The 17,871-nt window shown below is 40.4% G+C and overlaps 1 protein-coding gene across 1 annotated transcript in view; it reads left to right on the top strand.

Annotated features, from left to right (window-relative positions):
* The first annotated feature begins 415 nt into the window (after positions 1-415).
* Positions 416-17,871, top strand: part of LOC131954841 (parathyroid hormone/parathyroid hormone-related peptide receptor) — a 34,505-nt gene continuing 17,049 nt past the window's right edge. Inside the window, exons 1-4 of the mRNA XM_059318654.1 lie at positions 416-550; positions 5,974-6,076; positions 6,883-6,993; positions 10,502-10,638. Of these exons, the coding sequence (XP_059174637.1) occupies positions 515-550; positions 5,974-6,076; positions 6,883-6,993; positions 10,502-10,638 (387 nt within the window). The 5' untranslated portion in view covers positions 416-514. The remainder of the gene's footprint in view (positions 551-5,973; positions 6,077-6,882; positions 6,994-10,501; positions 10,639-17,871) is intronic.

Here is a 17,871-nt window from a genome sequence, read left to right as displayed (position 1 = left end):
TCACAAGACAAGCATTGATTAGCTGTACAGAAACTCCGTGATCAATCTTCTGTAAACACCCTACTTTCTAGTAATTTGTGTTAAAAACTTGGCAGATAAAGTTTTTTTTTTAATTATTCATGTTTATTTACATTTTCAGTTACAAAATGAAAATAAGCAAGTTGTTTTTGGTTTTTTGGCTTTTTTTTTTAATTATGTATAGTTTCCGAAAATGCTAAAAAAACATTAAATACATCCTATCTTTAGTCAAGTCTGACAAAAACCAAATAGGTTTTTATAACTATATTTATTTTATTAACATCGTACATGATTTTTAGTGGACTTTTCTACGGTTGACTATTCTCATTGATTTCCACTAAATATCTTTAATGGCTGTCATTTACATTCTCTTGTTGTTGGTTATTTATAGAACACCTGGAGCTGTCGATAGGAGAATGGGTGACCGCAACAGTGTAAACAAATGAGCACTTCTCTAGTGAGTCCGCCTACAAGATTTGATTGAGTTTCTTCTTCCATGGAGGCCACTGAGTATAGCGGTCTTGGTGCACAGGTGAGTTGGTGGCTGGTGGTTGGTGGTTGGTGGTTGGTGTAGGGGTGATATGTTGGTGGTTGGTGTAAGGGTGAGTTGGTGGTTGGTGTATAGGTGAGTTGGTGGTTGGTGGGTGTATAGGTGAGTTGGTGGTTGGTGTATAGGTGAGTTGGTGGTTGGTGTATAGGTGAGTTGTTGGTTGGTGTAGGGGTGAGTTGGTGGTTGGTGTATAGGTGAGTTGGTGGTTGGTGTAGGGGTGAGTTGGTGGTTGGTGTAGGGGTGAATTGGTGGTTGGTGTAGGGGTGGGTTGGTGGTTGGTGTATAGGTGAGTTGGTGGTTGGTGCAGGGGTGGGTTGGTGGTTGGTGTAGGGGTAAGATGTTGGTGGTTGGTATAGGGGTGAGTTGGTGGTGGTTGGTGTATAGGTGAGTTGGTGGTTGGTGTAGGGGTGAGTTGGTGGTGGTTGGTGTATAGGTGAGTTGGTGGTTGGTATAGGGGTTAGTTGGTGGTGGGTGGTTGGTGTAGGGGTTAGTTGGTGGTGGGTGTAGGAGTGAGATGGTGGTGGGTGTAGAGGTGAGTTGGTGGTTGGTATAGAGGTGAGTTGGTGGTTGGTGTAGGGGTTAGTTGGTGGTGGGTGGTTGGTGTAGGGGTTAGTTGGTGGCTGGTGGTTGGTGTAGGGGTGAGTTGGTGGCTGGTGGTTGGTGTAGGGGTGATATGTTGGTGGTTGGTGTAAGGGTGAGTTGGTGGTTGGTGTATAGGTGAGTTGGTGGATGGTGGGTGTATAGGTGAGTTGGTGGTTGGTGTAGGGGTGAGTTGGTGCTGGTTGGTGTAGGGGTGAGTTGGTGGTTGGTGTAGGGGTTAGTTGGTGGCTGGTGTTTGGTGTAGGGGTTAGTTGGTGGCTGGTGGTTGGTGGTTGGTGGTTGGTGTAGGGGTGATATGTTGGTGGTTGGTGTAAGGGTGAGTTGGTGGTTGGTGTATAGGTGAGTTGGTGGTTGGTGGGTGTATAGGTGAGTTGGTGGTTGGTGTATAGGTGAGTTGGTGGTTGGTGTATAGGTGAGTTGTTGGTTGGTGTAGGGGTGAGTTGGTGGTTGGTGTATAGGTGAGTTGGTGGTTGGTGTAGGGGTGAGTTGGTGGTTGGTGTAGGGGTGAATTGGTGGTTGGTGTAGGGGTGGGTTGGTGGTTGGTGTATAGGTGAGTTGGTGGTTGGTGTAGGGGTGGGTTGGTGGTTGGTGTAGGGGTAAGATGTTGGTGGTAGGTGTAGGGGTGAGTTGGTGGTGGTTGGTGTATAGGTGAGTTGGTGGTTGGTGTAGGGGTGAGTTGGTGGTGGTTGGTGTATAGGTGAGTTGGTGGTTGGTATAGGGGTTAGTTGGTGGTGGGTGGTTGGTGTAGGGGTTAGTTGGTGGTGGGTGTAGGAGTGAGATGGTGGTGGGTGTAGAGGTGAGTTGGTGGTTGGTATAGAGGTGAGTTGGTGGTTGGTGTAGGGGTTAGTTGGTGGTGGGTGGTTGGTGTAGGGGTTAGTTGGTGACTGGTGGTTGGTGTAGGGGTGAGTTGGTGGCTGGTGGTTGGTGTAGGGGTGATATGTTGGTGGTTGGTGTAAGGGTGAGTTGGTGGTTGGTGTATAGGTGAGTTGGTGGATGGTGGGTGTATAGGTGAGTTGGTGGTTGGTGTAGGGGTGAGTTGGTGGTTGGTGTAGGGGTGAATTGGTGGTTGGTGTAGGGGTGGGTTGGTGGTTGGTGTATAGGTGAGTTGGTGGTTGGTGTAGAGGTGAGTTGGTGGTTGGTATAGGGGTGAGTTGGTGGTGGGTGTAGGAGTAAGATGGTGGTGGGTGTATAGGTGAGTTGGATGTTGGTGTAGTGGTGAGTTGGTGGTTGGTGTAGAGGTGAGTTGGTGGTTGGTGTAGGGGTGAATTGGTGGTTAGTGTAGAGGTGAGTTGGTGGTTGGTGGGTGTATAGGTGAGTTGGTGGTTGGTGGGTGTATAGGTGAGTTGGTGGTTGGTGTAGGGGTAAGATGTTGGATGTTGATGGTTGGTGTAGGGGTGAGTTGGTGGTTGGTGTTGGGGTGAGTTGGTGGTTGGTGTAGGGGTAAGATGTTGGTGGTTGATGGGTGTATAGGTGAGTTGGTGGTTGGTGTAGGGGTAAGATGTTGGTGGTTGGTGTTGGGGTGAGTTGGTGGTTGGTGTATAGGTGAGTTGGTGGTTGGTGGGTGTATAGGTGAATTGGTGGTTGGTGGGTGTATAGGTGAGTTGGCGGTTGGTGTAGGGGTGATATGTTGGTGGTTGGTGTAGGGGTGAGTTGGTGGTTGGTGTAGGTGTGAGTTGGTGGTTGGTGGGTGTATAGGTGAGTTGGTGGTTGGTGTAGTGGTGAGTTGGGGGTTGGTGTAGTGGTGAGTTGGGGGTTGGTGGGTGTATAGGTGAGTTGGTGGTTGGTGTAGGGGTGAGTTGGTGGTTGGTGGGTGTATAGGTGAGTTGGTGGTTGGTGTAGGGGTGAGTTGGGGTTGGTGTAGGGGTGAGTTGGTGGTTGGTGGGTGTATAGGTGAATTGTTGTTCTTTGTATATGTGACATGTTGGTTGTTGTAAAGGTTTATAATTGGTGTAAATTTGAGTTCTTAGTTGGTGGACATCGATGTAACATTTTTCAGCTTCCCAGCTGTGTTGTAAACAATCAGCTGCTCCATCTGAGCTCGCTATTTTTGTCTTGTGACTCTTGTAAACAAATGTCCATTTTACAGCCAAGTATAAATCATTGACGAGGTGTTGAAAGACTCCCAGCTCGCCACTGCTCGTGTACTAGCATAACTGCATGCTTGGAGATACAGTGCATTGTTTGTTGAAACCACGAACTGTTGATGACAAATTGGTGTGGGGAAATTGTCTCTCGCTTCTCGTTAGTGCTCTCCCCTGGCAGCTGTTTCAAAGCGTGACAACTCTGAACAAAAGTCGACCAGAGACCTCCCTTACCTCCCATTTTCACGTTTGTTATGAAGCACTTTCTTAGTTCGATAGGAACAATATTAGTACATTCTTACTACCGTATAAACAGCACCATGGTCTTCCCTTCCCCCCCCCCCTGTCCTGGGTGTTAGGAACCCATTTGGATAGAAGCAAAGCTCACCAGAACCAGAGTCTTAGAGTACACACAAGGCCGCTGCTTATATTAGCCAACCGGAAGTAGGTGAACGAGATTATCGAATCCATTGTCTGGTTTCATTAAGTCAGACGGACGGTCTTTGTGGGCCGGCTTTGTTTTAAGCTAATCTTTGTTAAGTCTTTAGTGAAGGGAGTCTGCTTTTGGAAGGTCAATATAGTAGTGGCTTCCATGTCACATGTGAATACACACATATATATATATATATATATATATATATATATATATATATATATATATATATATATATATATATATATACCGCTGATTGTCGATAGCAGAAACATTTGATGCCAGACACCATCTTAGCTTTTAACCTTTATTTTAATTTAAAATATTTTGTTTATGGAAAAAAAAAACATTTAATAAAGTGTCCATTTCATTGATAGCTTAAAATATAACGCCATGGTTACGAATTTAGTCAAATATAAAAGAAACTTAATATTGTTTTTAAAATTTCAAACGTTTATGAATATTTGGAAAGAACTTCGAAGTTGAGATCTATCCACTTTCTTGTATCTACGATCAAATAATTTTAGAATTATGTTTTTTATGTTTTAAAATACATGAAACTTGCAAAAAAAAACACACATTTCAATTTAAGAATAAAGAATAAGTTTTGGATGGAAATATTCAGGCTTATAGCCCCTAAAGACCAACGGTTAAATAAAGAAATACAGTTTGAGATCCACCCTCCTTAGAACACTGAGGTACCGACCTTACCACCCCCACAATCAGATGTGGTCTAATCTAACTTAGACCTGCCGTCTACCACGTCTAATGCTGCTAATGCTGCACTGCTTATGATGACAACATTTCTGACACACACAACAAACTCCACCTCCAGACTGGCTTTGTGTCAATTCAAGGTTCTTATTTTAGACATCGGGATTTCCCGGTGGATGAACTGAGAAGAAAAATTGAACTCGTACATGCACTTATCAACATTTTTTTAATGGCATATGGTAAACTTAAATAGAAAATCTTCCCTAAGTCTAGATCAGTCTGCACCTGACTGAAATGTTAACATAGATCTAACTGCACTATGTTGAATGTTGACATAGATCTATCTCCACAGGGCTGAAATGTTGGCGTAGATTTAACTGCACTGTTAAAATGTTGACATAGATCTCTCTGTACTGATCTGACTTATTAGGGGTGATCTGCCCCTAACATGAATTTTTATTGTGAAATAAATGTTTAAAGTATTCAATGATTTACACCAGGGGTCTCCAAACTTTTCAGTCAGGGGCCGCATTAACTATCAAATTTCAGTTCGGGGCCAGTTTCTTCCAGACATGTCTTTAATTTTTCTGGGCAAAGTTCCTCAGCCATCACCAACAAACGGTTTTTCCGTGGACAAAAAGATCTCCGCGGGCCGGATGAGAGTACATCGCGGGCCGCATTCGGCCCGCGGGCCGTAGTTTGGAGACACCTGATTTACACAATCATAAATATTAAATTCTGTGCCAGCAAATAATCCCATCATAATTACACCTTGAGAGTTTAGATCTCACAAAACTTGACGACTAACAGTTATTGCTTGATGTAGTTGTCAACATAAATAGATTTTTTTAAAGTTGATGGGAAGTAGTGTGGGTGATGTGGGGCGTAGTGTGGGCTGTAATGTAGTAAGTAATTCAGAAGTGTCAGTACTCTACTGTATTCTCTTCAAATATTTATAACTATCGGAAGTTTTTCTTTTATTGAAAACGACACTGGCCTACATAGAATTGGCCCGAACATTTGTTCAGTAGATCTTTTATGTTAATATATGTAGCTGTGGTTTGTTGTTTAGGACATTAGTCCTCTCAAGTTCCTACACAACGACCCACAAACCTCTATATTTACATGTTCTTGATGTAGCCTGGTGTTCCATAACTCCACCTAGTTTCTGACATTTTCCTGATTAGATAGCCCGCTCATCTGATATCTCGCCTACACGTAACTTTGGCTTATGACATCTCTCCTTAACGTGAAGCTTACATCACGCCTACACATAAAACATGGCATATGACATCACGCCTACACTAAAGTTGGCATATGACAGCTTACCAACACGTAACTTTGGCTTATGACATCTCGCCTACATGTGAAGTTTGCTTATGACATCCCACTTACACGTAGAGTTGGCATATGACATCTCACTTACACCTCTGACATGTCTACTTACAGAATGTTGACGTGTACTCACCTACACATCTGTCTACTTACAGAATGTTGATGTGTACTCACCTACACATCTGGCATGTCTACTTACAGAATGTTGACGTGTACTCACCTACACATCTGTCTACTTACAGAATGTTGACGTGCTCTCGGCCAGAACACAGGATCTGCTGGTTCAAGCTGCCAAGGAAAAATGCAACAAGGAGATCTTCAGCCAGCAGAACAACAGCCAAAAAGGTAGGGATTTACCCCCAGCAGAGGCGTAGCGAGGGGGGGGTGCGGACCGCATCGGGTGACACCATTTAGGGGAGTGACGCCAAGGCAAAAAATAGTAAAATATATAGAGAAAAATTTGAGGGGGGGGGGGGGTGCAAATCGAAAGTTTGAAAGTTTGTCCCCGGGAAAAGAGTCGCTACGCCTCTGTGGGGTGATACCATTAAGTGCCGCACCGGGTGACACCCGACCTCGCTACGCCACTGACCCCCAGGTCACATATAGTACGTTTTACCTGTAGTTGACATATAGGTAGGTTTTTATCCTTAGGTCCCATATAGTAAGAATTTACTTGTAGTTTCTATATAGGTAGTTTGACCTGTAGTTTCTATATAAGTAGATTTTACCTGTAGTTTCCATGTTGGTATGTTTATACCTGTATCAGCCATATATGCCTAGATCGTTTTACCTGTAGCTGCAGTAATATATGTATGTTTTTACCTGTAATTAGTCCCATCTGTAGAACGTAAGACAGTAACAAAACTCCGCCATGCCTCCCAGACTTGAACGAACAACATGGGTTCGTGCCAAGTTTTGTCTGTGGTCAGCAGCTTTCTTCCCTCTCCCCCCCCCCTTTCTGGAGCACATACACTGCCACCCCAGCCCAGGACGAAGTAGAAAAAAAGTATAAAAAATATACTTGAACCAATGTCTCGGAACAAAGCTCTTAAACAAACCCTGCTGTTTGTTTTCATCTGGTCTTTTCGCGACCCATTCTAGCAGGAAGTGAAACTTTTACTAACCACGTGATCTGTTTTGTCCAATCGTAGGCAGCTACTGCAACACCACGTGGGACGGCATCATGTGCTGGCCGGAGACTTTGGCGGGAAAAGTGGCCGTCCAGCCTTGTCCGAAATACATCCACAATTTTTACATCCACGGTAAGTCGCAATTTTCAAATCCAACTCTCAAACTTGACCCAACTCGTCCAAATCTTTTGCCCAAATGGCTAAAAAAATTGTCTTGTTAATTTGACAAAACCTATCTAGAATCGTATTTTTCTCTTTGATTTTTTAAGTTAAACTGATTACTTCAGCATTTTGAATTTTATTTTAATAATCTGTAACATGCATCATTCAGTTATCTGTGAAGTGGGCATTCCGTAAAGTGGAAAACGTACAGGGTTCTGATTGGCTTCTATTTTTAGCTCTTCGCCGCTATTTATGAACAAGATAGAAAAGACGTGTTTTTCTAAACTGCAATATGTCACAGTTGTTGACAGATGTCACAGTTGTTGGCGAATGTCAGAGATTTGAGATTTTAAAATAAAGTTTGTTGTTCTAGAGAGGACTTAATGTAAGGCTTCACGCGCAAAATTATTTTATTTTTATCCCTGTGCTAAAAATAGACTGGGAATTTCCCCTAATTCCCTTTTCGCGCACTAACACGTTATAGGGATCGGGAAGTTGGAAGAGTGACCACGTGGCTTTGTCCAACGAAATTTCTCACTCGATTCTGGATGAGTTTCGCGAGTTGCTTCAGCTTTATTGCATACTAAGCATGCGATCGGAAAAAGTGAATTGAGTGGGTGTTGGTCATTTAGGCCTAGAGGTTTGACTGACTCCGGACCATGGTTGAACTAGCCCGCCTGTCTACTGAGAAAATACCAATGTGCCCCCCCCCCCCCCCCCCCTCAGGAAAACATTACGTTGGGTCCCCGGGAAAAAAATTTCATGATCCCACAGGAACGGTGCTGTAATAATAGTCCAATTCATGTTTTGATTTTTTTTTTAAACAATTCGTTACTTCTCCATTTTACCATTCCCATTCCTTCATACTCATACCAATGCGTAAAATTCAATTTCATGGGGGATAATGCATCATGAAAATTTGAATATAGATTTGGGGGCCCCTTTGAAAATTTCCCGGGCCTCTTAGACACAGCCAGTCCAACCCTGCCATGGTCAATGCTGTCTGTAAAACGAACATGCCCATCCATTTCAAATTATCGGCGTCACGATTACGTCACAAAACTGTCACATCGAGTTAAAGGTTTCGTTACGTTTTTAAAAATTAAACTTGATATTGTGCCATAATAAAAGTGTTTACCCAGCTAGCTTAAGTCCTGACAACAGCGTTCACTTATATAACCCTCAACATGACTACAGAAACAAATGAACTCTACTTTATCTACACTAGCTCATTATCCCGGGCGTAGTTACAATATGTAGGCCATGTTTTTAAACGCATTGCCATGGGAATTAATATTAAATTGTAGTTATGTTAACATCTTTTTGTGCAGGAAAAATGTAAGGCACTTTAAAAACTGAAAGTGGCGCGATGTTTAGTAAACAAACAAGTTTCAGGCATTTAAATCCTGGCCATGTGCAGCCATTGGCTAAAAATTACCTAAGGGAGATCATTCTATTTTCATTATTTCGGGCATTTTCTTTTTAAAATATGACCCAGGGCTTTTTACACTACTTGAAAATTAAATTAAAACAATAATTATTAAGTAAATATAAGGGCGCATTTGTCCTAAATAAAAACGTACATTAATGCTATGTTCTTTGTCTATTTTCTAACTTGAAGTTTAACTTTTAACATTTTTACACTAAAAAGTAAATTATCGTTTATTTGAAAATGTAGGCTATTCATATGACATAGAGTTGAGTGAACTATAGGCAATATCTGTGAAATCTGATACAAGCTGCGTTGATTAGTCTAGGCTGGTAGGGCAGACTACGTAGATTTGTGTAGGCTGGTAGGGCAGACTACGTAGATTTGTGTAGGCTGGTAGGGCAGACTACGTAGATTTGTGTAGGCTGGTAGGGCAGACTACGTAAATTTATGTAGGCTGGTAGGGCAGACTACGTAGATTTATGTAGGCTGGTAGGGCAGACTACGTAGATTTGTGTAGGCTGGTAGGGCAGACTACGTAGATTTATGTAGGCTGGTAGGGCAGACTACGTAGATTTATGTAGGCTGGTAGGGCAGACTACGTAGATTTGTGTAGGCTGGTAGGGCAGACTACGTAGATTTATGTAGGCTGGTAGGGCAGACTACGTAGATTTATGTAGGCTGGTAGGGCAGACTACGTAGATTTGTGTAGGCTGGTAGGGCAAACTACGTAGATTTATGTAGGCTGGTAGGGCAGACTACGTAGATTTGTGTAGGCTGGTAGAGCAGACTACGTAGATTTGTGTAGGCTGGTAGGGTAGACTACGTAGATTTGAGTAGGCTGGTAGGGCAGACTACGTAGATTTGTGTAGGCTGGTAGGGTAGACTACGTAGATTTGTGTAGGCTGGTAGGGCAGACTACGTAGATTTATGTAGGCTGGTAGGGCAGACTACGTAGATTTGTGTAGGCTGGTAGGGCAGACTACGTAGATTTAAGTAGGCTGGTAGGGCAGACTACGTAGATTTGTGTAGGCTGGTAGGGCAGACTACGTAGATTTATGTAGGCTGGTAGGGCAGACTACGTAGATTTATGTAGGCTGGTAGGGCAGACTACGTAGATTTGTGTAGGCTGGTAGGGCAGACTACGTAGATTTATGTAGGCTGGTAGGGCAGACTACGTAGATTTATGTAGGCTGGTAGGGCAGACTACGTAGATTTATGTAGGCTGGTAGGGCAGACTACGTAGATTTGTGTAGGATCCTAATACCGCTGCTTTAAAATGGGTGTATCAATATACATTTAGAGAAATCTTTCAGACCAGACGCTCCATGGGTAGATGAAGTAGAGTTCGTACGTTTTTTCTAATCTTGTGAAGGTACAGTTCGATCAGCGCTAGGGTAGCAGCCTCTACATGGCCCTTTAGGTACCCATTAAAGCTGAGTGAACTCAGCTGCGAGCCACACCCTCGTATTAATAAACCGAACTCGTGATTTCAGGGTTACTAGTCATGTGCTCTACCGCTCGATACATGTACAGCTAATGTATCAAATATATTTTATAGTGACATTTGTCCCCGGTGTGTCAAATATATTTTATAGTGACATTTGTCCCCGGTGTGTCAAATATATTTTATAGCGACATTTGTCCCCGGTGTATCAAATATATTTTATAGCGACATTTGTCCCCGGTGTATCAAATATATTTTATAGTGACATTTGTCCCCGGTGTGTCAAATATATTTTATAGCGACATATGTCCCCGGTGTGTCAAATACATTTTATAGCGACATTTGTCCCCGGTGTATCAAATATATTTTATAGCGACATTTGTCCCTGAGCTACTAGTATTATATTATACTTTATAGTTTTAGCCTGCTGTTAACCAGTCTTAATAAAGGTTATAGTTTTAGGAAGCTGGTAACCAATTTCTTAAATTAAGGTCAAAGTTCTAGCCTGCTGATAACCAATGACTTAAACTAAGGTGGTAGCTTTAGCCTGCTGTTAACCAATGTCTAAATTAAAAGTGACAATGATGATATCGCTGATTCAGGCACCGCAAGCAGGAAGTGCCTGGAGAATGGGGAATGGTTCTACCACTCCGGCTTCAACACCACCTGGACCAACTACACCGAGTGTGGCAACAGGCCCAAGGACTTCATCGGGATAGACAAGGTGTCGGTCTCACAGGTAAGCTCTACTGCCACCTCTTGTAGTACTGTCACATGTAAACTCTACTGTCACCTTTTGTTGAACTGTCACAGGTAAGCTCTACTGCCACCTGTTGTTGTACGGTTAAATGTACTCTTCCTCTTGCAGGTAATTCTCCTGTCACAGGTAATTTTCCTTGCAGGTAATTCTACTGTCACAGGTAATTATCCTTGCAGGTAATTCTCCTGTCACAGGTAATTTTCCTTGCAGGTAATTCTCCCGTCACGGGTATTTCTTGCAGGTATTTTTCCAGTTCCGGGTAAATCACCACGTAGGTAATTGTACTCGCAAGTAAGGGTTCGTCCGCATATGGCGTCACACTCCTCGAGGGGAGGGGTTTGGAGTTTCGTGGGTATGACAAGGGGGAGGGTGATTTCAGAAAGCAAGGAGCCAAGGATCAAAATGAGATTAGCCTTACTTGCGCGTTTTTTAAATACTCTTTTTGTAAATTGTAAAGAAATTAACTAAGATACTCAATTTTGACCGTCCTTAGTCAAAATATTTTAAAGAAATCGACGTTTTGAAAAACAAAAACTACAATTTAGAGTGGAGGTTGATGTATGACGTTGTTTTAGAGTAAGAAATGTGTCTTTTTGTGACGATGTATAACGGTGTTTTAGAGAGAGAAATTTGTCTTTTTGTGACGATGTATGACGTTGTTTTAGAGAGAGAAATTTGTCTTTTTGTGACGATGTGTGACGTTGTTTTAGAGAGAGAGAAATGTGTCTTTTTGTGACGATGTATAACGGTGTTTTAGAGAGAGAAATTTGTCTTTTTGTGACGATGTATGACGTTGTTTTAGAGAGAGAAATGTGTCTTTTTTAGACGATGTATGACGTTGTTTTAGAGAGAGAAATGTGTCTTTTTGTGACGATGTATAACGGTGTTTTAGAGAGAAAAATTTGTCTTTTTGTGACGATGTATGACGTTGTTTTAGAGAGAGAAATGTGTCTTTTTGTGACGATGTATAACGTTGTTTTAGAGAGAGAAATGTGTCTTTTTGTGACGATGTGTGACGTTGTTTTAGAGAGAGAAATGTGTCTTTTTTGTGACGATGTATGACGTTGTTTTAGAGAGAGAAATGTGTCTTTTTGTGACGATGTATGACGTTGTTTTAGAGAGAGAAATTTGTCTTTTTGTGACGATGTATGACGTTTTTTAGAGAGAGAAATGTGTCTTTTTTGTGACGATGTATGACGTTGTTTTAGAGAGAGAAATGTGTTTTTTGTGACGATGTATGACGTTGTTTTAGAGAGAGAAATGTGTCTTTTTGTGACGATGTGTGACGTTGTTTTAGAGAGAGAAATGTGTCTTTTGTGACGATGTATGACGTTGTATTAGAGAGAAAAATTTGTCTTTTTGTGACGATGTATGACGTTGTTTTAGAGAGAGAAATGTGTCTTTTTGTGACGATGTATGACGTTGTTTTAGAGAGAGAAATGTGTCTTTTTGTGACGATGTGTGACGTTGTTTTAGAGAGAGAAATGTGTCTTTTTGTGACGATGTATGACGTTGTTTTAGAGAGAGAAGTGTGTCTTTTTGTGACGATGTGTGACGTTGTTTTAGAGAGAGAAATTTGTCTTTTTGTGACGATGTATGACGTTGTTTTAGAGAGAGAAATGTGTCTTTTTGTGACGATGTGTGACGTTGTTTTAGAGAGAGAAATGTGTCTTTTGTGACGCTGTATGACGTTGTATTAGAGAGAGAAATTTGTCTTTTTGTGACGATGTATGACGTTGTTTTAGCGAGAGAAATTTGTCTTTTTGTGACGATGTATGACGTTGTTTTAGAGAGAGAAATGTGTCTTTTTGTGACGATGTGTGACGTTGTTTTAGAGAGAGAAATGTGTCTTTTTGTGACGATGTATGACGTTGTTTTAGAGAGAGAAGTGTGTCTTTTTGTGACGATGTGTGACGTTGTTTTAGAGAGAGAAATGTATCTTTTTGTGACGAAGTATGACGTTGTTTTAGAGAGAGAAATGTGTCTTTTTGTGACGATGTGTGACGTTGTTTTAGAGAGAGAAATGTGTCTTTTGTGACGATGTATGACGTTGTATTAGAGAGAAAAATTTGTCTTTTTGTGACGATGTATGACGTTGTTTTAGAGAGACAAATTTGTCTTTTTGTGACGATGTATGACGTTGTTTTAGAGAGAGAAATGTGTCTTTTTGTGACGATGTGTGACGTTGTTTTAGAGAGAGAAATGTGTCTTTTTGTGACGATGTGTGACGTTGTTTTAGAGAGAGAAATGTGTCTTTTTGTGACGATGTATGACGTTTTTTTAGAGAGAGAAATGTGTCTTTTTTGTGACGATGTGCGACGTTGTTTTAGAGAGAGAAATGTATCTTTTTGTGACGAAGTATGACGTTGTTTTAGAGAGAAAAATGTGTCTTTTTGTGACGATGTGTGACGTTGTTTTAGAGAGAGAAATGTGTCTTTTGTGACGATGTATGACGTTGTATTAGAGAGAAAAATTTGTCTTTTTGTGACGATGTATGACGTTGTTTTAGAGAGAGAAATTTGTCTTTTTGTGACGATGTATAACGGTGTTTTAGAGAGAGAAATTTGTCTTTTTGTGACGATGTATGACGTTGTTTTAGAGAGAGAAATTTGTCTTTTTGTGACGATGTGTGACGTTGTTTTAGAGAGAGAGAAATGTGTCTTTTTGTGACGATGTATAACGGTGTTTTAGAGAGAGAAATTTGTCTTTTTGTGACGATGTGTGACGTTGTTTTAGAGAGAGAAATGTGTCTTTTTTAGACGATGTATGACGTTGTTTTAGAGAGAGAAATGTGTCTTTTTGTGACGATGTATAACGGTGTTTTAGAGAGAAAAATTTGTCTTTTTGTGACGATGTATGACGTTGTTTTAGAGAGAGAAATGTGTCTTTTTGTGACGATGTATAACGTTGTTTTAGAGAGAGAAATGTGTCTTTTTGTGACGATGTGTGACGTTGTTTTAGAGAGAGAAATGTGTCTTTTTTGTGACGATGTATGACGTTGTTTTAGAGAGAGAAATGTGTCTTTTTGTGACGATGTATGACGTTGTTTTAGAGAGAGAAATTTGTCTTTTTGTGACGATGTATGACGTTTTTTTAGAGAGAGGAATGTGTCTTTTTTGTGACGATGTATGACGTTGTTTTAGAGAGAGAAATGTGTTTTTTGTGACGATGTATGACGTTGTTTTAGAGAGAGAAATGTGTCTTTTTGTGACGATGTGTGACGTTGTTTTAGAGAGAGAAATGTGTCTTTTGTGACGATGTATGACGTTGTATTAGAGAGAAAAATTTGTCTTTTTGTGACGATGTATGACGTTGTTTTAGAGAGAGAAATTTGTCTTTTTGTGACGATGTATGACGTTGTTTTAGAGAGAGAAATGTGTCTTTTTGTGACGATGTGTGACGTTGTTTTAGAGAGAGAAATGTGTCTTTTTGTGACGATGTATGACGTTGTTTTAGAGAGAGAAGTGTGTCTTTTTGTGACGATGTGTGACGTTGTTTTAGAGAGAGAAATTTGTCTTTTTGTGACGATGTATGACGTTGTTTTAGAGAGAGAAATGTGTCTTTTTGTGACGATGTGTGACGTTGTTTTAGAGAGAGAAATGTGTCTTTTGTGACGCTGTATGACGTTGTATTAGAGAGAAAAATTTGTCTTTTTGTGACGATGTATGACGTTGTTTTAGCGAGAGAAATTTGTCTTTTTGTGACGATGTATGACGTTGTTTTAGAGAGAGAAATGTGTCTTTTTGTGACGATGTGTGACGTTGTTTTAGAGAGAGAAATGTGTCTTTTTGTGACGATGTATGACGTTGTTTTAGAGAGAGAAGTGTGTCTTTTTGTGACGATGTGTGACGTTGTTTTAGAGAGAGAAATGTATCTTTTTGTGACGAAGTATGACGTTGTTTTAGAGAGAGAAATGTGTCTTTTTGTGACGATGTGTGACGTTGTTTTAGAGAGAGAAATGTGTCTTTTGTGACGATGTATGACGTTGTATTAGAGAGAAAAATTTGTCTTTTTGTGACGATGTATGACGTTGTTTTAGAGAGAGAAATGTGTCTTTTTGTGACGATGTATGACGTTGTTTTAGAGAGAGAAATGTGTCTTTTTGTGACGATGTGTGACGTTGTTTTAGAGAGAGAAATGTGTCTTTTTGTGACGATGTATGACGTTGTATTAGAGAGAAAAATTTGTCTTTTTGTGACGATGTATGACGTTGTTTTAGAGAGAGAAATTTGTCTTTTTGTGACGATGTATGACGTTGTTTTAGAGAGAGAAATGTGTCTTTTTGTGACGATGTATGACGTTTTTTTAGAGAGAGAAATGTGTCTTTTTTGTGACGATGTGCGACGTTGTTTTAGAGAGAGAAATGTATCTTTTTGTGACGAAGTATGACGTTGTTTTAGAGAGAAAAATGTGTCTTTTTGTGACGATGTGTGACGTTGTTTTAGAGAGAGAAATGTGTCTTTTGTGACGATGTATGACGTTGTATTAGAGAGAAAAATTTGTCTTTTTGTGACGATGTATGACGTTGTTTTAGAGAGAGAAATTTGTCTTTTTGTGACGATGTATGACGTTGTTTTAGAGAGAGAAATGTGTCTTTTTGTGACGATGTATAACGTTGTTTTAGAGAGAGAAATGTGTCTTTTTGTGACGATGTGTGACGTTGTTTTAGAGAGAGAAATGTGTCTTTTTGTGACGATGTATAACGTTGTTTTAGAGAGAGAAATGTGTCTTTTTGTGACGATGTGTGACGTTGTTTTAGAGAGAGAAATGTGTCTTTTTGTGACGATGTATGACGTTGTTTTAGAGAGAGAAATGTGTCTTTTTGTGACGATGTGTGACGTTGTTTTAGAGAGAGAAATGTGTCTTTTTGTGACGATGTATGACGTTGTTTTAGAGAGAGAAATGTGTCTTTTTGTGACGATGTGTGACGTTGTTTTAGAGAGAGAAATGTGTCTTTTTGTGATGATGTGTGACGTTGTTTTAGAGAGAGAAATGTGTCTTTTTGTGACGATGTGTGACGTTGTTTTAGAGAGAGAAATGTGTCTTTTTGTGACGATGTGTGACGTTGTTTTAGAGAGAGAAATGTGTCTTTTTGTGACGATGTGTGACGTTGTTTTAGAGAGAGAAATGTGTCTTTTTGTGACGATGTATGACGTTGTTTTAGGGAGAGAAATGTGTCTTTTTGTGACGATGTATGACGTTGTTTTAGAGAGAGAAATGTGTCTTTTTGTGACGATGTGTGACGTTGTTTTAGAGAGAGAAATGTGTCTTTTTGTGACGATGTGTGACGTTGTTTTAGGGAGAGAAATGTGTCTTTTTGTGACGACGTGTGACGTTGTTTTAGAGAGAGAAATGTGTCTTTTTGTGAGGACGTGTGACGTTGTTTTAGAGAGAGAAATGTGTCTTTTTGTGACGACGTGTGACGTTGTTTTAGAGAGAGAAATGTGTCTTTTGTGACGATGTATGACGTTGTATTAGAGAGAAAAATTTGTCTTTTTGTGTCGATGTATGTCGTTGTTTTAGAGAGAGAAATGTGTCTTTTTGTGACGATGTGTGACGTTGTTTTAGAGAGAGAAATGTGTCTTTTTGTGACGATGTGTGACGTTGTTTTAGAGAGAGAAATGTGTCTTTTTGTGACGATGTGTGACGTTGTTTTAGAGAGAGAAATGTGTCTTTTTGTGACGATGTATGACGTTGTTTTAGAGAGAGAAGTGTGTCTTTTTGTGACGATGTGTGACGTTCTTTTAGAGAGAGAAATATGTCTTTTGTGACGAAGTATGACGTTGTATTAGAGAGAAAAATTTGTCTTTTTGTGACGATGTATGACGTTGTTTTAGAGAGAGAAATTTGTCTTTTTGTGACGATGTATGACGTTGTTTTAGAGAGAGAAATGTGTCTTTTTGTGACGATGTGTGACGTTGTTTTAGAGAGAGAAATGTGTCTTTTTGTGACGATGTGTGACGTTGTTTTAGAGAGAGAAATGTGTCTTTTTGTGACGATGTATGACGTTTTTTTAGAGAGAGAAATGTGTCTTTTTTGTGACGATGTGCGACGTTGTTTTAGAGAGAGAAATGTGTCTTTTTGTGACGATGTGTGACGTTGTTTTAGAGAGAGAAATGTGTCTTTTTGTGACGATGTGTGACGTTGTTTTAGAGAGAGAAATGTGTCTTTTTGTGACGATGTATGACGTTGTTTTAGAGAGAGAAATTTGTCTTTTTGTGTCGATGTGTGACGTTGTTTTAGAGAGAGAAATGTGTCTTTTTGTGACGACGTGTGACGTTGTTTTAGAGAGAGAAATGTGTCTTTTTGTGACGACGTGTGACGTTGTTTTAGAGAGAGAAATGTGTCTTTTTGTGACGATGTGTGACGTTGTTTTAGAGAGAGAAATGTGTCTTTTTGTGACGATGTGTGACGTTGTTTTAGAGAGAGAAATGTGTCTTTTTGTGACGATGTATGACGTTGTTTTAGAGAGAGAAATTTGTCTTTTTGTGTCGATGTGTGACGTTGTTTTAGAGAGAGAAATGTGTCTTTTTGTGACGACGTGTGACGTTGTTTTAGAGAGAGAAATGTGTCTTTTTGTGACGACGTGTGACGTTGTTTTAGAGAGAGAAATGTGTCTTTTTGTGACGATGTGTGACGTTGTTTTAGAGAGAGAAATGTGTCTTTTTGTGACGATGTGTGACGTTGTTTTAGAGAGAAAAATGTGTCTTTTTGTGACGATGTATGACGTTGTTCTAGAGAGAGAAATTTGTCTTTTTGTGTCGATGTGTGACGTTGTTTTAGGGAGAGAAATGTGTCTTTTTGTGACGATGTGTGACGATGGGATGGGGGGGGGGGGGATAAAATCGTTTTAAAAAAGCGCGATGTTGTTTATAGATGACCCCTCATTGTCCTGTCACATGTAATTAGCATGTCACAAGTAATTAGCCTGACACAGTTAATTTTAATTAAAAGTCATTATCCTTGCTTGTTATTATTTTAGCACATGTCACTCTACCTCAGCATGTAATTCTCCTGTCAGTTGTTTCTCCTAACCTGCACTTCTCCTACTGTTACATGTGAATCTCCTCTCTGTAAGTGAAGTCTACGAATCTATTTAACTTGTCCTGGAAGTATTTGTGTAATCAATTATTCACTCGGTGTTTAACCTACACCCCAGCGAACAAAGGGATGTAACTCCACCAGGACAGCTGGTCACGATTCTCCACCATT

The sequence above is a fragment of the Physella acuta genome, unplaced genomic scaffold, assembly GCF_028476545.2.
Source record: "Physella acuta isolate Inbredline_101_S28 unplaced genomic scaffold, ASM2847654v3 ptg001034l, whole genome shotgun sequence".
NCBI classification, from domain to species: domain Eukaryota; kingdom Metazoa; phylum Mollusca; class Gastropoda; family Physidae; genus Physella; species Physella acuta.
This window is presented reverse-complemented; position numbering and strand designations above follow the sequence as displayed.